Source organism: Oryzias latipes, chromosome 4, assembly GCF_002234675.1.
Source record: "Oryzias latipes chromosome 4, ASM223467v1".
NCBI lineage: Eukaryota > Metazoa > Chordata > Actinopteri > Beloniformes > Adrianichthyidae > Oryzias > Oryzias latipes.
In genome coordinates, this window is record NC_019862.2 from 7028119 (window position 1) to 7052660 (window position 24542).

General features: G+C 47.3%; 3 protein-coding genes across 3 annotated transcripts in view; 2 read left to right on the forward strand and 1 right to left on the reverse strand.

Moving 5' to 3' along the window:
* Positions 1 to 6191, forward strand: part of LOC101162275 (neurogenic locus notch homolog protein 2) — a 45003-nt gene extending 38812 nt beyond the window's left edge. The window contains exons 27-35 of the mRNA XM_023954090.1: positions 20 to 361; positions 432 to 577; positions 640 to 844; positions 1853 to 1940; positions 2017 to 2170; positions 2253 to 2569; positions 2647 to 2794; positions 2912 to 3009; positions 3517 to 6191. Coding sequence (XP_023809858.1) covers positions 20 to 361; positions 432 to 577; positions 640 to 844; positions 1853 to 1940; positions 2017 to 2170; positions 2253 to 2569; positions 2647 to 2794; positions 2912 to 3009; positions 3517 to 4926 — 2908 coding nt within the window. The 3' untranslated portion in view covers positions 4927 to 6191. The remainder of the gene's footprint in view (positions 1 to 19; positions 362 to 431; positions 578 to 639; positions 845 to 1852; positions 1941 to 2016; positions 2171 to 2252; positions 2570 to 2646; positions 2795 to 2911; positions 3010 to 3516) is intronic.
* A 936-nt stretch (positions 6192 to 7127) lies between these two features.
* Positions 7128 to 12852, forward strand: slc35a3 (solute carrier family 35 member A3). Its single transcript, XM_004067684.4, has 8 exons — positions 7128 to 7528; positions 7593 to 7802; positions 9376 to 9530; positions 9623 to 9745; positions 11074 to 11248; positions 11578 to 11696; positions 11790 to 11923; positions 11997 to 12852. Exons 1-8 carry the CDS (start codon positions 7498 to 7500, stop codon positions 12085 to 12087), a joined length of 1038 nt encoding a protein of 345 aa, XP_004067732.1. The 5' UTR covers positions 7128 to 7497; the 3' UTR covers positions 12088 to 12852.
* A 3089-nt stretch (positions 12853 to 15941) lies between these two features.
* LOC101168936 (protein FAM78B) lies at positions 15942 to 22319 on the reverse strand. Its single transcript, XM_004067685.3, has 2 exons — positions 21446 to 22319; positions 15942 to 19139 (listed from the first exon to the last, which is right to left on the reverse strand). Exons 1-2 carry the CDS (start codon positions 21709 to 21711, stop codon positions 18617 to 18619), a joined length of 789 nt encoding a protein of 262 aa, XP_004067733.1. The 5' UTR covers positions 21712 to 22319; the 3' UTR covers positions 15942 to 18616.
* Positions 22320 to 24542: the final 2223 nt, after the last annotated feature.

Below are 24542 nucleotides of genomic sequence, written 5' to 3' on the forward strand. Positions count from 1 at the left end.
TAACCCTCCTCTGTTGCAGGTATGACAAATACTGCAAAGACCACTATGGAGATGGCATCTGCGACAAGAGCTGCAACCACGAGGCCTGCGGCTGGGACGGCCTGGACTGTTCCAGCCACATCCCCGCAAATTTGGCCATGGGAACCTTGGTCATTGTGGTTCGGCTTCAGCCCGAGGAGCTTCTTGGAGATTTGAGGGGCTTCCTGCGGTCTCTTGGGGCCCTGGTGCACTCCAACCTTCAGGTGAAGCGGGATGACAACAATCAGCCGATGGTGTTCCCTTACTACGGCGTGGACGACAAGCACGGACAACGATCACAGGAGAGACGAGGGAAGCGAGAGCTGGAGAAGGAGGTCATTGGGTAAGTTCATACCGGGACACTTCTTACATTCGTTTGTTAAGCGCTGGTTTTAACTTCCGTTACCTTCCAGCTCAGTGGTTTACCTGGAGATTGATAACCGCGAATGTTCACGGACCTCCTCGCACTGTTTCTCCCACACCGAGAACGTGGCGTTCTTCATCGCAGCAACTCACATCAAGAAACCTGAGCTCCCGTACCCTCTGGTGTCCGTCGATAGTAAGTCTGCCTGACATTCAGATGACATGAGTGTGGCTGGTGCTGACCTCTGCATCCTGCAGGCATAGGCCCAGGCCCTCCCAAACCCTCAATGCTGATGTATCTGGTGGGGGCGGGCGTGGTGGTCATTCTGCTCATTCTGGTGCTGGGGGTGCTGGCCGTCAAACGGAAGCACAAACACGGCGCCCTGTGGCTTCCCGAAGGCTTTGTGGTCTCCAACAACGATAAGAGGAGGGAGCCTGTTGGACAAGACGACTTTGACATGAAGTGAGTCTATGAAGAAGCTGAACTTCTGGAGGTTTTCTTTGTGTTCAGCTGGAAACTGAGGAGCATTAACCCTTAGTATTAGAAGGATTTTTCTATTTTATGATCAGCTCCAATAATTTACCTTTAAAACAGTGTTTTATCCTTTAATTAGCACAACCTCATTATTCCTTTTTTTTCATTAACCTACACAAACATTCAACAATAGAACCTAAAACTCAACAAAAACCCCACATAATTCCAAGTAATAAATGATGCATTTCGACCTCAACCATTAACTGTATATTTCATACTGGACTGAGTGGCCCCGCCCCCCTGGCGTTCCAAACAAGAAGTACCCTCAAAATCCCATAGACTTCTACAGAGAAAGCTGTTCCTCAGTCATTTTGAGTCTGATACCTTTTTTTTTTATTCTTTTTTTTTATTCCTTTTTGCAACAAATTCAAGTTATAAACTGACCAATCAGATGCCTCAGTAAATGTAGGTGGAGCCCGCTGGCCCCCACGGTCAGCGTTCAAAATGTTTGATTGACAGATTTCACGTAACTCGCTTTCAAGGGTAGGGGTGTGGCCTTCCAACAAGCTCACTCCTGATTGGTGAGAGTGCTAGGAGTAGCAATGAACCATGTTTATACAGTATATTTATTATTTTATAAATAGAAATAGATATTTACTCCTATGTTACCTGTAATGGACACTCCTCCTCCAGCGTCCGGTGTTTCCTCTTCAACCCGGTAAGAAGGATCTACCTCATCATCCATTTCAAGATCCGACTTAGAATCATTGTCTTAATCCTGTCATTCATCAAAGGACATTTAAATAGGAAGGGCTTCATCTATTATGTGTTATAAGTCTGATCTTAAGACCAAAAATGTTTAGGCTAAAAACCTTTTTGAAACCTTAAGTTAAAGTCTGAACTAACCCACAGTAATGTGTTTGGTAGACGCATTCCGCTGCGTTTGTCGACTTCCAAGGGTTAAACAATAAAAACCTTCCTTCTTCGTCTTTTCAGGAACTTTAAGACGCAGGATGGAGGCTTGATGGACGGAGGCCAAAGTCAGAGATGGCATGAAGACGAAGCCCCGCCCAAGAAGAGCAGAGTAAATCCATCTCCATGGTTTCAATGAACATAGCCGACCGATGCTGTTTGTTAATCTGCGTTTGTCCTTGTTAAAGACGGAGGACAAACCTTTGCTGCCCATCACTATGGATGGAGGTGTGGATCAGAGGGAATGGACCCTGCAGCATCGCAAAGCGGCTGATATTAGCCACACCCCTCCACAGGACGACCTGGATGCTGGCTGTCTGGACGTTAATGTCAAAGGACCTGGTGAGAAAAAGCTCTCTTTATGTTTAAAAAGAAATTTTTTAACCCCCCTGGAGTCCTCAGAAATGCCTCTGCCCTCCCGCAGATGGGTTCACCCCCCTGATGGTAGCCTCCCTGCGTAACGGCGGGGGCCTGGACTGCGGCGTGCACGTAGAAGAAGAGGAAGAGAGTGGAGACGAACCCGGGCCCAGCATCATTTCGGACCTGATTGCTCAGGGGGCGTCTCTGATGGCCCAGACGGATCGGACGGGAGAAACCGCCTTGCACCTGGCTGCCCGCTACGCCAGAGCCGACGCCGCCAAGAGGCTGCTGGATGCTGGAGCCGACCCCAACGCTCACGACAACATGGGCAGGACCCCGCTGCATGCCGCGGTGGCCGCTGATGCTCAGGGAGTCTTCCAGGTAAGGCCCAGAGGAGGAGGAGGAGGAGGAGGTAGCCCCCTTCCCCTTCAGTCAGACTGAAGCTGTTCTCCCTGCAGATTCTCATCCGGAATCGAGCAACAGAACTGGACGCCCGGATGAACGACGGCACGACGCCTCTCATCCTGGCAGCCAGGTTAGCAGTGGAGGGCATGGTGGAGGAGCTCATCCACTGCCACGCCGACATCAACGCCGTGGACGACCACGGTGAGAGAAGCGTCACAGCGTGGACGGGCAGACCACGAGATTTGTGGCTGTGAACCGTCAGTGTTCTGGAGCGAGGTAAAGGTTGTTTGGTTAACATGGATGTCTTTGCGGGTGTAGGTAAGTCTGCTCTGCACTGGGCAGCTGCCGTCAACAACGTGGAGGCCACTCTGGTGCTGCTGAAGAACGGAGCCAACCGGGACATGCAGGACAACAAGGTGCTTCTGAACGCCATAGTTGTCTGTCTGCAGAACCCAGTTTCCTGTCCTGGTGTTCAGGTTTCTGTCAGATGCTGTGGAGTTTGGTCTGAGAATTATTTCCTGTCTCTTTCATAACGTGGAGGCTTGACCTCTAAATGCTGAAGCCAGCCGGGCGACAGGGAAAAACGCGCTCTTCAAGCTAGCGCGACGCTGCGACAGTTTACGCGATTAACGTAATTCCAAAGGATTCTGAAGCTGCTTTTGAGTCGTAACTCCAACAGATATCAACGCCAAGCCTCTTTTCTCAGCTTCAGAAGTACCTTAATGTCGGTAACTCAGAGAATGTCAACGCCAGAGCTAAAACTCGGGTGTTAAACATATTAAATTAAGTTTAACACAAAAGAAGCAATACAAGAAATAAATCATGACGTTCTGGATCTTCTCAGTGTCCCTAAAAACCTGATGGTCTCTGAGGGACAGATGGCGTTTCAGAGACTGACCTTCTGCCTCCTCTGTGTCCCTCAGGAGGAGACGCCGTTGTTCCTCGCAGCTCGAGAGGGCAGCTTTGAGGCGGCGCAGGTTCTTCTGGACCACTACTCCAATCGGGACATCACTGATCACATGGACCGCCTCCCCCGTGACACCGCCCAGGAGCGCATGCATCATGACATCGTCCGCCTGCTGGACCAGTACAATCTGGTCCACAGCCCACACGGCGGGCCCAACCACATGGCTGGCGGGGGAAACTCCTCTGTGATGTGTGGGGCCAACGGAGGGGGCTACATCGGCATACGTCCCGGACCTCAGGGCAAGAAGAGCCGGAGGGGCGGGGGAGGAGCCAAGGCGGGAGGCGTCGGAGGAGGGGCTAAAGAGCTGAAAGACATGAAGTCAAAAAGAAGAAAGAAACCAGCAGGTGGAGAGGCTTCCAGTTCAGGAACTGGAGGGGGAGCAGGAAATGGGGGAGGGGCGGGGGCCACAAACGGCCTGAAGTCTGCGGGAGGGCTTCCAGAGAGCTCCGTCACCATGTCGCCCGTGGACTCCTTGGAGTCCCCGCACTCCTACACGGGCGATGCCTCCACCACGGTCACCACCACCGCAAACTCGCCGACCCTTCTGAGCAGCCCCGCCTCCAGGCAGATGCTCCCCCCCGTCAGTCACATGCTGGGACAACAGCCCGGCTGGGGGGGCATGAACAAGCACGGCTACAACAGCCACATCTTCGGCCTGGTGTCGCACCAGATGGGAGGATCCCACCACGGCATGGGCCAACACCACAGCCAGCCCCCCATGATGACGCCCATGAACGTCACCATGAGCCGGGAGCAGCTGCCCCCCATAGTCACGTTCCAGATGATGGCCCCCGGAGCTGGCCAGCCCATGCTGAAGCAGCCCCAGGTGCAGGTCACTCAGTCCCACGGGCAGAGCCAGGTCCACGGTCAGCGGGGACCGGGCCCCATGCACTGCGGCCCCGGCCTCATGTACCAGATGTCTGATCAAATGGGCGTGGCTCATGGGCTGTCCCACCCCCTGCAGCACCACTCTGCCCACGGCCACGCCAGCCACGCTGGGATAGATGCTCAGTCTCGACCCCTGCCTTCCTACCCAACCATGCAGAGCCCCGTGGATAAATACCCCACTCCCCCCTCCCAGCACAGCTACACCACCGCGGGGTCAGAGGGCACAACCCCGGGACAGTCGGCCCACCCGCCGAGTGAGCACCCGTACCTCACTCCTTCCCCGGATTCTCCCGAAGCTTGGTCCTCCTCGTCTCCGCACTCCAACTCAGACTGGTCTGACGTCACCACCAGCCCCACCCCGCTGGGAAACTCCCATCATGCACGGCCCCCCTCCCAGCACACGCACATTCCAGAGCAGAGGCAGGCGCAGCCGGCCTCTCAGCAGCCGCAGATGGGGAACATGCAGGTGTTTGCGTAGACCCAAAGCCCGCCGGTCTTTAAGCACCTGGACATTTCTGATTCTTTGTTTACGATAATCAGCCCCGCCCCATGAAATCGTGTCCTTGCACTTAAACTGTGTAACGTTTCTACGTTTTTTTGACGGTTGTCGACTAAAATCCTGACTTTAGAACTTCTTTGGACAGAATTTCTCTCCCCGAAACAAGCAATTTTCCTGGATCAACCCGACTTCTGGAGACTTTCACGACCTAGTCTTTGGATTGTTCTAGGATAACTGTGGAACGTCACCACAAAGAGAGCGGCCTTGGATACGGGCGCTGAGGCGGGCCTTAAGATGTCAGACGATGCCATCATGGAAATTCTAGTTGTTCCAGTTTACTCTCTGTGTTTTTGTCGCCTCTACTGATGCCAACTTGCATTTTCCACCGTTGCTATGACGACCACGCTGCTCCCGTTTGTGATGGAGGATCCTGATGCTGTTTGTTTGATGATGTTTCTACACACAGAGTTTACGAAATGCAGGTTGTGCAGGAGGTGTGAAGCCAGGGGCGGCAACTCAAACACCCACACCTGAGCGACACCTGCCTCTGTGAAACCACTATTCCTGACTGGAGGCTGAAGGTTCACACAGTCACGCCAAAAACCCTGATATTGATGCTAGCAGATGGAACTGAGCTGTCGTGTCATTAAATGTACATAAACGTAAAGCACACTCTGCTTGTTGTAGCCGAGCTCAACCTGTGATGGGCTCCTGAGGCTGGAGGATGGAGTTGCTCGTTTTTAGCTGTCCGCCGCCGCTTTGACGTCATATTAACATCTCTGCTTATCTGCAATCATATCTGCACTTTTCATGCTGAACGCGCCCGAGGAGGGGCTCCTGTTGTTCTGTGTGTGGGTGGGCGGGGCCTCGGCTCGTTAAACACGGACAATCGTTTACCGTTTAAGTGTTGGAAGCTTTAAAAAGAGCAGAACATGTGAGAACGAGTGGGCTTCCAGATGTTTGCTCATTCTTCTGGAAAAATGTTGTCAAAGTTCTGATCCAGATCTCCCATCATGCACCAGCCAAACGTCACGTTCACGATGATGTGGGTCACCTGGGAGAACACCTCAGCCACGTCACCTGTGGGACTGAAGCCACACCCGCCTCCGTCATGTGTAAAATGTACTTCCTGTCTGCCAGATGTTCTTCTGTTAATCATTTTTTTATCAAGCTAGTCGCCATGTTTGTAGAAAGTAGAACTAAGAACCAGTAGACGTTTTAATAATAAAAAACAAATCTTTGTAGTTTCTCAGCTCCACTTTCCTTTCTCAGGAAGTCACAGGTGAACATTTCCTGGCGTCAAAATAAGATTTCGAACACCTGAATGAAGAATAAAGGGTTTATTTAGACGATGGGAGTTCAGGAGTGGTGGGGGGGGGGGTTCTTCTATCCATCATGTAAAGAAAGGCAACACCCATCAGAGGGGCACGTTCTGGCAGCCACGCCTCTGTCCGTCTGCCCCAGGGCAACTGTGGCTACATCAGTCGTTTACCATCACCCTGTATGAATGAACAATGGACACACATTACTATCATTATTATCAAGACTTCATTATGTGGACTGAAGCAGCCAAACTGCTTTATTTCATCTTTGTCCTCGTGTTCGACACGAAGCTTTGATTCCATCCCATAATTTTCATTCAGTTTGCTTTCAAAAGAAAACCTCTCCTCTACGTTTGCTTTTCTTTTTACACTGAAAAACTGCTGAGTGTGAAGAACAGTTCTAAATGGGTGGGGGGGGGGGGGGGGCATTAAATTATTCTGGGGGGGCAGTTTAGTAAACTGTTTTGAATGGGAAAAGGTGGAAATGAGTGCAACAGAAGCTCCGCACATTTCCTTGCTTTTGTCAAAGCGCTGATGAAGAATTATTTCCAAAAAAAAAAATCAAGAAAAAAATTAAAATAGACTTTGTTTTGGCCACAGAGAAAAGCTGCAAAGATGAGGGAAAATATGAGACTTTATACAGTAATTAATTAAAAGTAGCTTGGATTAAGCAAAAACCTTAGAGAAAAACATGAACTCCAAATCCCAGTACGTTCACAAAAATGTCAAAATAAAGATTAAAGAAGAAAAAGCAAACTTATGCTGTAAAAAGCTGAGGAACAAAAAAAACACAAATAAATAGAAAACATACCGCGTAATTTAATAAATATTAAATGACCAACAATGTTGAAAAAAAGATTAAAGTTGGCCTTTAAAGCCTGCAGGGCGAGGAACAACAACAAACCCCGAATCACTTCCGCTTTTTTCCCTGTGCGTCACCGGACCAGCAGAGGGCGCTCGTTTCCACAGACAACCGCTTCTGAAAGTTGAGGAAGAGCCTCGAACGCGGAAGTCCAACAGGATTTAACTTCTCCTCAGTGACTTTTTTTCCTCGTCGAACTTCTGTCCTGTTGGTTTCTTTTTTAACGCGTTCGTCAGTCTGGAGTTTTGTTGAACATTAACATGCGGACGGTTCGGGTCAATGGACGTCCGGACTCTTGAGCTGCTCTTTTGACAACTGGATCGACCACCTGAACCTGCCGCGGTACCAGAGAGACACAGTGCGTTCATGCAAAGACGAGGCGCCGTTAAGGTTAAAGGTGAGGACCGGATCTGCCGCCGTTTTCTCCGGTTCCGCGCTCACGGTGTTCTCTCGACTGCCAGCTTCTAAACGGGCGGCGGACATGGCTTCATCCCAGCTGAAGTACCTTTCCCTGGGGGTCCTGGTGTTCCAGACCACCTCCCTGGTCCTCACCATGCGGTACTCCCGAACTCTGCAGGGCGATGGCCCACGGTACCTGGCCTCCTCCGCCGTGGTGGTGGCGGAGCTCATGAAGATCGTCGCCTGCGTGCTGCTGGTCTTCAAGGAGCATAGTGAGTTCACTCTGACAGCAAAGGTTTGTACAGGGTTCCTCTGGTGAGCCTGGCAGAGAACCTTCAGGTTCCTCTGATGAACCTGGCAGAGAACCTTCAGGTTCCCCCGATGAACCTGGCAGAGAACCTTCAGGTTCCCCTGATGAACCTGGCAGAGAACCTTCAGGTTCCCCTGATGAACCTGGCAGAGAACCTTCAGGTTCCCCTGATGAACCTGGCAGAGAACCTTCAGGTTCCTCTGATGAACCTGGCAGAGAACCTTCAGGTTCCCCTGATGAGCCTGGCAGAGAACCTTCAGGTTCCTCTGATGAGCCTGGCAGAGAACCTTCAGGTTCCTCTGATGAACCTGGCAGAGAACCTTCTGGTTCCTCTGATGAGCCTGGCAGAGAACCTTCTGGTTCCTCTGATGAGCCTGGCAGAGAACCTTCAGGTTCCTCTGTGTCAAAGTGTCCACTTTTCGGAACGGTTTCCTGGATGTCTGTTCTCGGTTATTTTCTGACTGGATTTCTGTTCTTCAGAGGACTCAAAAGGCAAGTTATTATGCTTCTCACTTAAACAAGAAAATGTAAAGAAGCTGATGAGCCTCAAACATCTTCTAAATCAGTGTTTTTCAACCAGTGTGCCGCGGCACACTAGTGTGCCGTGGGAAATTGCCCTCATTAACTGATCTAAAAACATTTCCCATCTCCAGGATTTTTGCTCTCTGTTCATCCAAACAGGCCCTGATAAAACACTGAGGAGTTAGGAATATAAAAGATCGTAAAATACCTTTTCTTTGCGTTTATTTTATTTTATTAAAGACATTTTGATAAGAATGACGTACCGCGATTCAGCTGCACCTTCGGCTGTATTTTGGAAAAGTCCCGTGTTGGGGGGGTTAATCACATGTCATCAGTCTGACCAATCAGAAGTGCTTAAAGTCTTCACTTCCTTGTCCCGATTTAGCTCGTAAAGTCGCTCAGTTCTAACAGAAATACCAGCTAAAGCTCGTCTTTAGCGGTGTAGCTTTCCACAGAATCCGGTATCAGACCGTGGAACAAGTGAACAAAACAATGAAGCTCCGAAAAGCGATATTCGGCCGTTTTATGCACTACATTTCCCATGATGCATTGGGTTGTGAGAGTGACAGCGCAAAAGGAGATCTGTTGTTAAACGTCTTGAAACTAACGAACACACAAACTGTTTTTAAATCTTCTAACTTAACTTTTATTGCATCTTTTAGAAAAAAACAGCTGCAGTTTCCAGCTTTTTCTGTAACAATTATCTCAAAAATGTACGTGAGATTGTGCAGGGGCTGTAGATCAATACAGACCATGAGTTTCTCCTTTTTTTTTAATTTTTGGATGCTGGTGTGCCGCGGGATTTTTTTTAAGGTTAAAGTGTGCCGTGGCTCAGAAAAGGTTGAAAAACACTGTTCTAGAATATTGAGAACCTTGCAGTTGCTCTAAAGAACAATCCAGTGGTGTTTCCTGAAATGTGTGGGTTGGACTGTGGTGGTTCTATCTGTACTTGCATGCGGAACCAGCGTTGATGGATCGTTGACGTTATAATTCCGACCATTTTCTATCTTTAGGTTACAGCGTCAGAGCTCTGAATAGCATCCTGCGTCAGGAGATCCTCCAGAAACCCGTGGAAACGCTGAAGCTGGCCATCCCCTCGGGGATCTACACGCTGCAGAACAACCTGCTGTACGTCGCTCTGTCCAACCTGGATGCAGCGACCTACCAGGTATGGCAGCTGAGCAGCAGGGGGACACTGTGTGGGAAGGAGAAGTCCTCTGGTTCCTGGGTTGAATGTTTTCCCATCTTGGTTCCCTCCAGGTGACGTACCAGCTGAAGATCCTGACCACAGCTCTGTTCTCTGTCTCAATGTTGGGACGTAAGCTGGGCATCTACCAGTGGCTATCACTGCTGATCCTGATGGGCGGAGTGGCTCTTGTGCAGGTGCGTCTTAAATACCAAGCACACCTGTTCATCCTGTCTTCAGAACAAGTTTTTTCCTCTTTACCTGACAATGATTTGTGTCCCCCTGAGAGTTAGTGTGTCCCCCTCAAAGTGGGCGTGTCCCCCTCAGAGTGGGGGGTCTCCCTCATGGTTGGTTGCATCACCCTGGGGTGGGTGCATCCCCCCCAGAGTGGCCGTGTCCCCCTTAGAGTTCGTGTGTCCCCCTCAGAGTGGGTGTGTCCCCCTTAAAATTAGTGTTTCCCCACTCAGAGTGGGCGTGTCCCCCTTAGAGTTCGTGTGTCCCCCTCAGAGTGGGTGTGTCCCCCTTAGAGTTCGTGTGTCCCCCTCAGAGTGGGTGTGTCCCCCTTAAAATTAGTGTTTCCCCACTCAGAGTGGGCGTGTCCCCCTTAGAGTTCGTGTGTCCCCCTCAGAGTGGGTGTGTCCCCCTTAAAATTAGTGTTTCCCCCCTCAGAGAGGGCGTGTCCCCCTTAGAGTTCGTGTGTCCCCCCTCAGAGTGGGTGTGTCCCCCTTAGAGTTCGTGTGTCCCCCTCAGAGTGGGCGTGTCCCCCTTAAAATTAGTGTTTCCCCCCTCAGAGTGGGTGTGTCCCCCTTAAAATTAGTGTTTCCCCCCTCAGAGTGGGTGTGTCCCCTTTAGAGTTGGTGTGTCCCCCTCAGAGTGGGTGTGTCTCCCTTAAAATTAGTGTTTCCCCCCTCAGAGTGGGTGTGTCCCCCTTAGAGTTCGTGTGTCCCCCTCAGAGTGGGTGTGTCCCCCTTAAATTTCGTGTGTCCCCCTCAGAGTGGGTGTGTCCCTTTAAAAATTTGTTTTTCCCCCCTCAGAGTGGGGGTGTCCCCCTCAAAGTAAGTGTGTCCCACCCCAGAGCGGGGGTATCCCCCTTAGAGTTCGTGTGTCCCCCTCAGAGTGGGTGGGTCCCCCTTAGAGTTCGTGTGTCCCCCTCAGAGTGGGTGTATCCCCTTTAAAATTAGTTTTTCCCCCCTCAGAGTGGGTGTGTCCCCTTTAAAATGAGTTTTTCCCCCCTCAGAGTGGGTGTGTCCCCCTTAGAGGTAGTGTGTCCTCAGAGTGGGCGTGTCCATGTGTGCTGCACGTCACTTACATTTTCAGCTTTATTTCCACGATCTGAATGAACCTCCTTCTTGTTCTTCCCGCGGTTGTCAGATTGTCCTCTGGTGTTTTTAACGTTTAAAAATCGTCTTTTTACTTTTCCAGTTTGAAGAAACGTTTGGAAACTCCGGAAGTTTCTATTTTTTCTGAGTCTGCAGTAACCAGGTGACTGTAGTGAAAATCCCGGCATTTGTCTTTGCTCCCACAGTGGCCGTCGGATTCCGCCGTGTCCTCGGAGAAGGAGCCCGCCTCTGCTGGGTCGCAGTTTGTGGGCGTGGCAGCAGTGCTGGTGGCGTGCTGCTCCAGCGGCTTTGCCGGCGTCTACTTTGAGAAGATCCTGAAGGAAAGCAAACAGAGCGTCTGGATCCGTAACATCCAGCTGGGTCAGTAAGGAGACGCCGTTTTCAAACAGACCGATGAAGGTTCCCATCTGAGGCGGAGCTTCAGTCCTCCAGAAATCATGTCAAAGTCCAAAACCAAGCTGATAAGAAAAAATATTATTTTCTTTGTTTATTAAAAATGCATTTTAGAATAGACGACTAGTCAACAGTTTTAATGTAAAATAGAAGCTGTGGGCACTAAATGGGCACGACCTGCCCCCTCCCTCAGCTTAAACCAACGGTTCATGTATTACATCTTCAAAATATACCAGTTAAAAAAAAATATGTACTGATTTGTCTGTCTGCCCCCCTCCCCCTGCGTCTGTCTGCAGGGATGTTTGGTTTGGTGTTTGGGCTCTTTGGGATGCTGGCCTACGATGGGGAGAGGGTCCGAGAGGCGGGTATGTTCCAGGGCTACAGCACGGTCACCTGGACGGTGGTGGCTCTGCAGGTAACCCTCCACAGCAGGCGTGCATGTCCTCGCCTCACCCCGCTGGCTCAGACCTGCAGGTCACGCCCGCGTCCGTCTGTGTTTGTTTTCCAGGCGCTGGGGGGTTTGGTCATAGCAGCGGTCATAAAATATGCAGACAACATCCTGAAAGGCTTTGCTACGTCTCTGTCCATCATTCTGTCCACGCTGATCTCCTACTTCCTGCTGCAGGACTTTGAGCCCACCAGGTGAGACGTTGCTCCAGCGTGGGTCCGTGGTCTCGGCCTTTGTCTTCATGGTGGTGTCTCCTCCTCTCTGCAGCGTCTTCTTCCTTGGAGCCATCCTGGTCATCATGGCCACATTCCTGTACGGCTACGAAGGCAAGTCGTCTCCCAACCCCAGCAGGGCGTAGGCTGACCCCGACCAGCAGCAGGAGGCCGTGTGGAGAGGTCAAAACGAGAAGGAGGACCAAGAGACTAGTGAAAGAAAAGGGGGGAAAGGTCATCTGTGGTCTTTATGTGGAGGAGAGGTGAAGCTCCAGGTGGTGGTGGGTCTCAAAGCAAAGCTGTCCGCTATGAAGGGCTGAGAAAGAAATAGGCAATTATGTCTTTGAGAGTCTGAGCTCAGGCAGCCACGTCTACCCTCCCTCCGGGGGTACGCCCCCTATCTGCTGTGCATCTGAGTCAATCAGCACTGATAGTTGAAGTAGTTTGTCCCACAGACACAAATCGAAGAGACTTGTCTGCCTGGAAGGCACAACTCAGGGCAAAAAGCTTAAGACTGCAGGCAATTCCTGAACATCTGCTGATGACGCCTGGGGGTCTCCGACCTCCGACGTCTGCCGGAGTCTGATGAAGGTTCATCCGATGTGGGTAGAAGCTACTCTGACATTCTCACTTTTAACTTATTCATGTAGTTTGGGTTCAGTTTACACGTTGGTTCATGCCTCCTGATGGTCACTGGTCACACCTGAAGGTCTTTGGTCACACCTGTGACACCTGATGGTTTTTGGAGATGCTCTTTGGAAAAAGCGGGTATGATTATGAATTCTTGTTACTTTAATGATGGATGTGTGAATCTTCTGTGTAAAAGAAACGTTTGGGAACGTGGTGTTTTGATCTTCATCCAAACTTATTTTCAGACGGGAAACTTCTGCTCTAGTAAAAAATTAATTCAATCTTCTGGTGTCCGTATTATTAAATCCAACAGACGGCATTTAAAAGCAGGAAAATGAACGTCAATTAGGTGAAAAATGGAAATGATTCAAGCTTTGTAGCTACATTTACTTTTTTTACAGCAAGCCCTTGTGGGAATTTTTCTTAGATAAAATGGAATAAAACTTAAATGATCCAAGCAGGGATATTCATAATAATAACGATAAAGAAATCCTCATTAATCATCAACATAGGACTGAAATGATGAATTATTCTGATTGTTCTGACAAAGTTGAAGTTTAACGAACAAATGATGGTTTTAAAAGATATTAAAGAACATAAAAACCTGCTGGAACAAATGCTGTTCAGCGTGAAGGAGGAAGAGTGGCGGATCTTCATCCTGAAACCACTCAGGAATGCTGCTGTAAAACTACTTTTTTTAAACGTTACTTCAGAAAAGTAACTAGTTACCTGTATACGAACTCTAAGGTTAGAATTATTTTGATGGGTTTAAAAGCAGCAGCGGGAGAAAAACAAGAATATCAGAACCAATGAGTTATATCGCTAGAGGAGACACGCCCGCTTGGGAAGCCTGGCCAACGGTGGCGGAGCGCGACGCCATCTTGGTGAGGTCGACAGTGCCCACATGTCAGTAGCTTTTATATTTATATATATATATATATATATATATATTTATATATATATATATATATACACACACACATATATATACACACACACACATCCTTAACTTATTCATTCATTTTCTATTCCGTTTTTCCCTTTCTGGGTCACAGGGCTGCTGGAGCCTATCCCGGCCACTTGTGGGCTAAGGCAGGGGCCTCTGGACTGGTCGCCACTCTGTCGCAGGGTAGAATGTCCTCAATCACACATCCAATCACTCTCACACTCAGGGACAATTTAGATTGACCAATTAACCTATGAAGCATGTTTTTGGACGGTGGGAGGAAGCCGGAGACCCGGAGAGAACCCACGCATGCACTGGGAGAACATGCAAACTCCACACAGAAAGGCCCCCCCATTGATGTTCTGTTTCAGGTCCCCCAGCCAGGACTTGAACCAGGGGGCTTCTTGCTGTGAGGCAAGAGCGCTAACCACTGTGCCACCGTGCAGCCTAGTCCTTAACTGTAAAATGTTATGCCTTCCTCCTTCTTTTGACCTCACCAAGATGGCAGTGCTCTCCTCCCATGAGGAATCATGTGATGTATCCTCTAGCGATATAACTCATTGATCAGAACTGCAGTCCAGATTGGACTGACATCACTGCTGAAGCTCCACCCTCCAGTCCACAGGCGTAGCTGGTAATGGAAAACACTCCCAGCATGCTCTGCAGCCTTTTCTTGTTCAAGTCAAGACAAACTGGAATTTCTGTTCAGACCCACAGGTGTGTCAGTCCATCACCTGAGCTGCTCTGGAGCTGCAGACGGTGTGGAGGTGGAGGCGTGTTGGTGGACCCGCCTCCACCGCTGCTGCAGATATGAAGATGTGAGGGAAAGCTTCACTGGCTGCTGAGACAGAAAGAAGCACCTTCTCCCACCAGGATGTGAGAAGGTCTGCCGGGAAAACAACGAGCTGTTCCTCTGATCAACCAGATCCTCTGATCCAGACTTTTTTTTTATCATGAACATTAGGAAAAGGTCAGACATTTGCAGGACTCAATCAAATTTTTCCAAAAAGATGCTTAACCCTTTCATGCCTGAATTTATTTCCAGTTATTGAAGAAATGGCCTTCAATAGTTTTTTTCCCGTTCAATTTAATGATAAATTATTAGAGTCCTGGATTTAATGGTAAGTTATCAACATGCGGCAGGAAGGGGTTAAACTGCTCAGCTGGACTTACAGTTCCTGTTGGCATTAACACTTTGTCAAGGTTAGCATAGAAAACAGAGGTTTTTCCAGATGTTTGAACTCATAGTTTGGTAGCTTGAGGAACTTATTTGAAACTTTTCTCACTGAAATGTGTGACTCGTGAGAAGGAACAGGTTCGGAAGTAGGATTTATTTCACTTGATCTGAGAAAGCGTGAAGCCAACTGAGAAGGGAAAGAAAAAAAAACACTTTGAAGTTTTTGATAAAGTCCATTTATTTGAAGCCAAAAACAGAAACTGATTCAGGTGAGAGACGTGTCCTTCGTTAGCAGGTTAATATGTAACCACAGATAAGTGACACAATATGACAAACACAGACTGACCTCTTTGAGAGTCCATTAAAGGTCATCCCTCACCTGTCAAAGACTGTTCTGGAACTTCAAACCATGCTGAGGGCCTTGATCCATGCACCAGTTCAACCATCTTGCTCTAAATAGAAGCAGAACAATGGTCCAGTACCAAGAGCTGGTTCTGATGATTTGTTTCATTCATTTTTCATTTATCCATGATCATGGATAAATATGTGCAAATACAAAAAAATACAGAATGTCAGCATTTATAAATCTGCATACTTTGACAATACTTTTTGTTATTCATTTGTATGTTGTTTGGAAATGAAAATTACATGTATATATGTACATATACACTTGGGTAGGGCACTGGACTCTGATGGTGGGAAAGTAAGGGCTTAGGGTAAAGGGGGGTGAGAGTTTATAAGATTTTTCTTCTTATCACTCCCTTTTGAACTGGTGTTTATATCGTTTTGTTTTGTTTTGTATAATTTACTTGTCTTTTTATTGTTTTTGTAAGTTTTGTCTCGTTCTTGTCTTATTCTGTTATTTTACATTTGTTTCACTAGTTCAAAATAAAAAAGACTACTACTACTACTACTACTATTTTTAGGACAAATCAGGCATTTAAAGACCCACTCTGAATGAAAAAAAAATATGTTTTTGGTTTTGGGATGATGGAGGACATGTATAAAGGAAATTAAGCTTAAAACTGCATTATTGAGTTTTTCTTTATTTAAATTGTTGTGAATCAGGAGCAGACGAAAAAATGTTGTTTGGCTAAGATCATATTTGTGATGTAGAGAAAGCGCCGGGTGGGGCTCAGCTTCGCCTCATTCTGATGCATCCACCTGCAGATAAATGGATCCATGAACGTCTTTGTTTTCTTCATCTGAGCTGCAGTCTGGATCCAAACTGTACGACTGGATAGCTACGATATTGCAACGTTTTTGTTGCACCGCTAATCTTAGGATGTGGGTGTGGGGGGCTGTAAGCTAGTAGGGGAGATTGTAAACAAAGGGATGATGGGAAGTCGGGGCAGGCTTAGTCCCCGCCAACAACAGTCCCACTCACAACTCAGAGGGGAGTTTCTAATGAACTCCTGCCGCTGAGCAGAAACTATGTTCTAGAAAATGACAGGTTTTTTTTTCCATTTATTTAGGTTAAAAACGGAATCATCGTAATTAAAAGATCACTGGCAACTGTGAAAACTGATCAGAAGAAGATCAGAGTGGGACTTTAAATGGGGCCAAACTAACAAATGATCTGCTGAGGAACATCAATGTACACAAAAAAGTTCAAAAAATCTCTTAGGATACAAAAAAATCTGCTCTTCTTAGATCTCAAATACTCTTTTATTGTCAAACGCCTTTGTTCCAAATGAACTACAAAGGCTGATTATCGTCGTTTCTTTCGTTTTTACCTTTATGTCTCGGTTTTGTGTAAACCGTTTAGACTGTTTGGCATCTTTTTCAGTCTTTAAGGCTCCAGCAGCGGAGACGGTCCCGCTGCTGGACTGTTTTCTACACTGCTACAGATACTCTAATACTGCTCTGATGGCAACATACACCTGTTTGCCCCGCCTCCCCCGGTCATGAAAGCATCACGGCTGTCCTCCTCTCTGGGCAAAAGACACCTTCAGGTTTTACAGTCGCAGGCTGTCATCAACAGGCAACTCTGGCTTTTTAAAGGCAGAACCGGAAAAGCTCTGCGGCGTGGAAACGTCCGTCTGCATGGCTTCATTTGAGGACGACAGCATCGCTGTGACGCGGGGCTGAAACCACCAAACCGTGTGAGATCAAATCAAATGAGGCTCGGATGTGTGTGAGGCAGTCTGGTGTGAGGCAGCAGCAAGCCTGGATCCACATGAAAGAAAAGACACAAACCCAGCACCCTCCTCCTGCAGCTGATTCTCTGATAGGAACAAACGCCGCCATGATGGCGCTGCTCTCCTGGGAGCTGAAACACTAACCTCTTTTCTTGGAGACGCTTACTCAGCGGTTTGTCAGATGTGAATGTCTCCATTCAGGCTGAAACAACCTGCATGTGTGAAGACTTCATGTCTCCTGTTGGAGAAGCTACAGTGCAGGTTTCCATCCACCTGCAGTTTCTTCCCGTTTGGCAAAGGCGCGGACGCTTCACCACAGCTCATCAGCACCAAAGCAAAGAAACATGTCTGAGTCTTCAAAGGCAGCAGTGGGGAGTTAAGGCAGGGTTCCCTTCAGAACGTTCACTCGGATGTGTGCCGTCAAACTCTCAGCATGAAGGGGACATCTCTACGGGCTCCTGAAGGTCTAAGACTCCAAAACTGTAAAGACAAATCCAAACCTGGAAATATTCAGGGAGCCGCTCAGACTTTACTCTGTCTGTGAGCTCCTCCTCATTTCAGATCTCCAAAGTCAAGATGTTTGTTTTCTCTGTTGATGTGTGGTCTCACCCAGGTTGTGTCTGAATTCCCGCCATAAGCCCTGTAGGACTATGTAGGGTGCCATGGATTTGAATGCGATTCGGAGACATGAGAACTACTTTTTTTTCAACACAAAATGTGATGTCACCCGTTTTCAGAAGTAAAAACCTAGAAAAGATGACGATTGTTGATAAATCCACTGAATGATTTATCACATCCAAGTAAAACAAAAAAAGAAAACTTCTGATTGCTCGAGCGTACCAGTCGCTATCTAGTGCGCACGAGAAAATACTTCAGTGTCTCTTTAGGGGCTCCATAAATTATACAAAAATAAGTTTAAATCATTTTTATCAAACTACGAATTGTTGAAACGCAATGCGTAGTGGTCTATATTTAGCAATCTATTGAGCATGGATGCAAACTATTTTTTTGCAGAGACTTCTGGGAAATTTGGGACTGGATTTTGGAACTGTAGATTTGGACACCCTTAAGAAAACACCCTATATGGCGCTTTAAGTGGTGAGGGAATTGGGACACAACCCCAGAGTTGGGAGCACCTGGAAACATGGCTGCCGTTTGCTTGCAGGTGAACTCTGGTGCGCTTCACCGCAGTGGGAGGGCAGCCAGGTGGCTCAGCGAACAGAAGGCGGGGGTTTCCAACTCTGCATTTCTGTCTTACAGAACAAGGATCATACTGTGTAACAATACATGATGAGGATTTTTACATGTTTAGTCAAAGCAGCCTAAAAAGTTGCTCCACCACTATTACTGGGAGGTTTTTATCCTCCGCCTGAGGAGTTTTTTTTTAACGTTCTGTCATCGGTGAGCGTCGTTTGCAATTCTGTGTTTCTGTGACTCACGAGAAGGTTTCAACTGCAAGCGGCGTTTTCACTGCTGAACCCTCAGACCAAAGACCTCAGGTTTTCCTGGACCATGGAACTCGGGCATTTGTGTCCACGGGTCAAAGCTGTTGAGCATCTCTAGAAAGAGGCTTGCCCCCGGGGGCGGAGGGAACTCCAGCCATGACCTGTGATGGAAACAAAGACGTGGCGTTTTGTTTCTGTGTAATTTCTGACGCATGTCAGGGAAACTGCATTAAGGCAATAAGTCCCCTTCAAGCCATCATTTGCCCTCATCATCGTCTCCACTGGAATACTGCATATCTCAGTGATTTACACTGAAGACCTGTCAATCATATTCTTCTACTTGGGGGGGATGACAACAATAGGAGGGCCCCTCCTTGGTCTCCACATTAAGACTTGAGCGTCGTTGGCGTTTGGCTTTCCCATGGCGTTGGAGGGGACCGGCTCCATGCGGGCCAGCACCCGCGGCTGGTCCTGGTACAGCCGGCCCACCAGCCTGGCCCTTGAGCCCAGAGGCTGGGAGGGGTCCACCATGACGTCGACCCTCATCCTCCACTTGATGGTGTGGAGCAGGATCTTTTCCCTGGATGTGGTGTTGAGCGCCACCAGCCAGGTGGTGAAGCTCTGGTCCCGTTTGATGTTAGTCAGTAAGGGTGTGTTGGATTCGCTGACTGGCACAGCCCAAGTGACACTGGGGTAAAAGTTGTCGTTCATGCTCACGGTGAAGCGGGACGGCTTGGAGGTGGGGCCGACGATGGTGACGGTCTCTGTGGTGTTTCCGTACCAAGGATAGCTGACCCCGTCAGAGTCACTGATGGCCCTCACCAAACCTTCTCGCAGCTGAGGCAGCTCCCAGCTTGACCTGAAAGAAGAGAGGAAATGACCTTAAGAGACCTTAAGGGTGATTCTGGAAAATGCAGGGTCGCATCTCTGAAGTAAACACTTAACTATAAAAGAAACTAATCTTCACAATTTTATAAGAAATCACATCTGAAACACTTAACTTTACATGAAATCACAAAATCTGTGGATACTGATTTTCTCTTAACCCTTGTGCTATCTTAGATGACCCCACCCTTTCATTGACGTGTTCTCCCTACCATGACAAAGGTGGATAAAGGTGGAAAGATTTCATGTAATCCATGGACACCAGTGAAGATCACAAATCATTGAAGAAAAAAGGTTCAGCGCACTGTCTAGTGCAGGGGTGTCAAACATATGGCCCGCGGTTAGTGTGGCCCACACATGAATGAATCCAAACCATTCTCTGATGGTGAACTTATGAAAAAATGCTGAAGGCTGCAGAAGTCTTGTTCCCAAAAAGCAGTCGACTTTTGCCAACATGAGTCTATCAAGGATTACAATTACAGATCCAACATCTCTGAGGAGACTTGGGTGCCAAATGAAGGAATCCAGTCATTTATTGTATTTTCAGTCACTATTGATGAAAGCACCAACATCACAGAATATGTACAGTTGTACATATTTATTAGAGGTGTTGAACAGACCGGTCAGGAAGAAGGCAGGTGTTATCAGATAATTCAGGCAGCAAACCAGGAAAAGACTCTTGGACATTTCATCTTGTTTTGCTCACTTGAATGACAGCAAATGTGTTTTTGCACAGGTTCTGAATCCTGATATTGATGGCAGGGTGAAGTTTCAGGGGAGAAAGAAGGTTAGCTCCACATTCTTATGTTCAATGTTTGCAAGTTTAACTTAGTTCAATTTTTCATTGATTTGCACATTTACATTCTAGGTAGGGTGTTTCATTTTTTTCCGCAGCCCCTCTTGAGTTTATTATTGCGATTTCTTCAGCATTCGATGTAAAATATTCAGTCTGTGAAAAATTGAGTAGACCTTTTTTTAAGTGAAATTAATTTTATTTAAGATATATTCGCTCTCCATGAATGAATGTGTAATAATAAATGATTAGGCTACCATGGTTGAGGCATTTTTACCAATTGAGTAAATTAACAAAAACAAAGCTGCTTTATTTTGCTATAATGTTACTGGTCTGGCCCACTTGAGATCAGACGGGTTGAAAGTGGCCCCGAGGCAAAATGAGTTTGACACCCCTGGTCTAGTGGGTCTAGATGACCCAACTCCCAATGTTAAAGTGCCTAGGATAACACAAGGGTTGAACTTCTGACACGTTAAGAGGCCAGAACTAAAATGCTGAGTATGCTGAACGCTGAAACTGTTGCCAGATTTTACAAACAGATGTTTACTAGTGCAGCAGAGCCTTCACAGTCATCACTGCCCTCTTTAACGTGATCTAACCTTCTGATACTTAGGATGAAATGAAACTTATAGACAAAATGTGTTTCCATGGTGTCAAAGGATGAATAACGTAAAAAGAAATTCTACATTGTTCATGGATGGATGGATGGAAGAATGGATGGATAGATAAGTAGATGAATGAATGAATGAATGAATGAATGAATGAATGAATGAATGAATGAATGAATGAATGAATGAATAATGGATGGATGCATGTCAGGATGGATGGACGGATGGATGGATGGATGGATGGATGGATGGATAAGTAAATAAATGAATGAATGGGTAGATAGATGGATGGATGGATGTAAGAACGGATGGATGGATGATTGGATGGATGGATGATTGGATGGATAAGTAGATGAATGAATGAATGAATGAATGAATGAATGAGTGAATGAATGAATGAATGAATAATGGATGGATGGATGGATGGATGGATAAAAAGAGGAATGAACAAATGAATAAATGAAGGAATAATGGATGGATGAATAGATGGTGTGGGCGCGTGGCCAGAAGTGGACCCCGACAAGGCGAGGGCCACATCCAGCAAACGGTTTGAAGTTTAAAAAGTGCAGAGAATTCTGATCCTCATCACTTTGTCGTTCGGTCATCTGGTGCGGCCCCTAATACTTCAACGGGCCCCTCATCCCCTCACCCCCCCCCCCCTTTAGCTAGATCACGCTGTGTAATGGGGAGCGTGGATGTTGTTCAGCTCCTCTAATAGAGGAGTCGCAGGAACAGACTGTGTTGGTGGGCGTCTGAATGAAGAAGGCGCACGAGCTCATTGAACCTGCTGCGCGCACAAATGCGTGCGTGTTATGCTCAGGCAGAGCCCCCGCTGAGTGATGGAGCCCGCAGCCATGCGTGGACAGAGGCGGGACTCACATGCCGATGTCTCCATAGGTGTTGTAGAATTCCATCTGGGTGCACGCCTGGATCCAACCAACTACCCATGTGTCTTGGCGCGGGATGGGGGGCATGACAACCCGCGCGGACGCTTTGAAGTAGGGCGTCTTGTACCGCAGCACTATGGGGGAGTTCTCCTCGATGACGGTCGGGCAGTGGTCGATGGTGGCCGACAGGTCCTGCACCAGGATGTTCTCGCGCTTAATTCGCGATTTGTTGCAGGCGATGCTCTGAATGCAGCCCATGGCTGCGCGTGTCCGCGGCTGCGACCACAGCGAGGCCGCGCATCCGCCGTGGATGAGAGGCGGAGGAAGCCCCGACTCAGACCCGCACCGAGGCTTGGGGATCAGATGCCAGGAGGACCTGGATTGGTCTGCTTTCTACTGACTCTCTGGATGTTCCGACCCAGAGGAGACCCGTAACCAGGCTGTTCTCCGAACACATCGGTGTTTGGATCCTCTGCGCTCAGAAAGTCCCGACCCCCGGTTTCTGGGCTCTCTCTGCTCCAGGATCTGATCCGTTTCCGCTCGTGTCGTGACCCCTGCCTGCTACCCTCGATCCTCGTCTTTCTGCCCCGAGCTGTCATGTCACAAGAGGCGTTCTGGGCCCGTCGCCGGGAGGGGAGCTCGCTGCTCGGGCGGCGGCAGTAGCAATCCGGTGCATGAGCCGCCGCCGCCGCCGGATGTGATCTGCTGCGCGGCGTGAGGGGAATCCGTCATGCCTGCGCATCCGCGGAGGAAAACCCAAACAGCGTCAGCGTTGAAGGGGAGCGCTCATCTTCACCAAACCAGCAGATAACGGCGGCGTGCTCCCGGTCACAGCCGCGGGAGCTGCTGGCATTCCCGCCGCGCTCGTGGACACATCAAACACTGCCGGATACAGCTTCAGGTTGATGGCGTCATGGTAACGGCGGCGGCAGCATCCTCGACGTGTCGCTGTTCAGCTGCTTGGTGCTGAAAATGCGGAACGGACCAATGAGCGACGGAAGCGGGGGAGGACCCGCGCGCACTTTGTGACTCCTGGACTTTATTTACATAATTTTTTGTTATTTCTGTCACATGGAGGGATGGGAGTGAGGGTGGAGACACATCCATTAAGATGCTGTTGCAGGTTATAAAACCGAACTAGTTTCAAATGCTTGGAATTACCCCAACTATTTGTCCCGGTGGTGTTTCAGGAAACACAAAAGGTTTCAGCCCAGATTTTTGTCAACATTTATATCACTAAAGCTGACAAATGGAAGATAGTTTGATTGAAGGCTGCTCTCATTAGTCTCCGTCAGTTGCCAATGTGGCCAAACAGTTTTTCAAAATAAAACGCCGCTTGGTTCTGTCATTTGGTTCTGTTAAATACAGCTTTACATTAGTGATGGGATTCATGGCTTCCTTTAGGGAGCCTAATCTTTTGGATCCATTAATTTCAAAAAGCTGTTGAAAAGACTGCCTCTTTTGTCTTTTTCCAGATTTGTTCATTTTTAAGAAGCCAGCCTGGAGTTTGTTCATATAATCCTGGAAATAATCACCGGGAGGACGGATGAGCTGAAATCTGGATCAGAATAGTTATAATTCAGATTTTCCAACTCTAATTTAGTTCAAGTTATAAATATTTAAATACCAACCATAGCTTCATTTGACATGTGTGGACAAGATGTTAAAGTCTGATCTGGATTCATAGTTAATATTATATTGTGAGCATATGCAGGCATGAGGAGTGTGTATGAGTACTTTGAATGATCCTATTAATGCAACAGCTATACCAGGGGTCTGCAACCTCTAAAAAAACCATTTGGTCCAGTTTCTTACTGACAAAACTGAGTTTGGGCTGCAAAATTTGTATGTATGTAAAAACACACTTTTTTGCGGCCTTTGGGCCATTTATATATGACATGTAGCTTGTAAATTATTATAATATAACAGTGTTATATTTTTCAATAGGCTATATAACAATTTTGATTTATTTTACCCAGCACATTCAAGTTCTTTTCCAAATAAAAATGTGTCCAAGATCCTCCTAAAGCACTAAATTTACTTGCACTTATTATAAAGCAGTTCTGTCATTTGAGAACTTCTGAACAGAAACCAGGTGCTATGCAGCAGAAGATAAGAACACCAGCTTTAAACTTAATCTAAATTTAAACCATTTTGACAATAGATTTAATCATCATTAATAATCTGACGTGTACATTTTGGAGGATTGACTAAACACAGACGGCCTCTTATTTTAGTGTCATGTCAGGAGTGATTAAAAACAAGTTTAATTAAATATTATAAGATCATCTCAATAAAAAAATACAGTAACAAAATGTAACAAACTCATTATTGATACACAAGATATTGATATACAAGAAATTAATCTGGATACTTTGAAGCTCCATGCAAAATCTTCTGGTGAAAAGTCTTAGCAAAAGAACATTTATAACAAACAACAACTTAAACTCACGACTACAACCCCAGAGCAACGACTGAGTGCCGCTCTTTTCTTTTTTCACAGAGGTTGTCGCCTGAATCGGTTTTCACAACTCATGTGATATTTGCATCTGAAGTTAGAAGGATGAGCTTGTCTGAGCATTTATGTGAACGTATAAAACTTAGGGGACGGAGGAATAAAGAATAGAATAAAAAACGGTTCCCAGCCGACGGCAAGTCGATTTCCACCACGTCAATGAGCCGTTCAAAAGCTTTGATTCCTCACATCACTGCTTGACATTACAACGTTGGAAGAAGCACTTACATGAAATGTCAAAGAGGGGATCAGTAAAGTTAAAAATACAAGACAGTTAAACAGAATTTAATTTAAAGTGAGCTTGAACAAATCAAAGGCAGCTGAGAACAGCAGGTGGGTCTTTAACCTGGATTTAAATCCACTGACGGTTTTAGAGGATCCAAGGCTTCTAAATCAGTGGAGCATAGATGCAGCGTCTCTACACATTTGGTTTGAACTCTAGGAACTGACAAAAGACTGAATCCAGATGACCAGAGAGGTCCAGCTGGTACATACTGGCCCAGGAGGTCAGTGTCACCAAAATAAAATATTTTCACGATACAAAAGGGTTTTTTATATAAATTCTTTATATTTT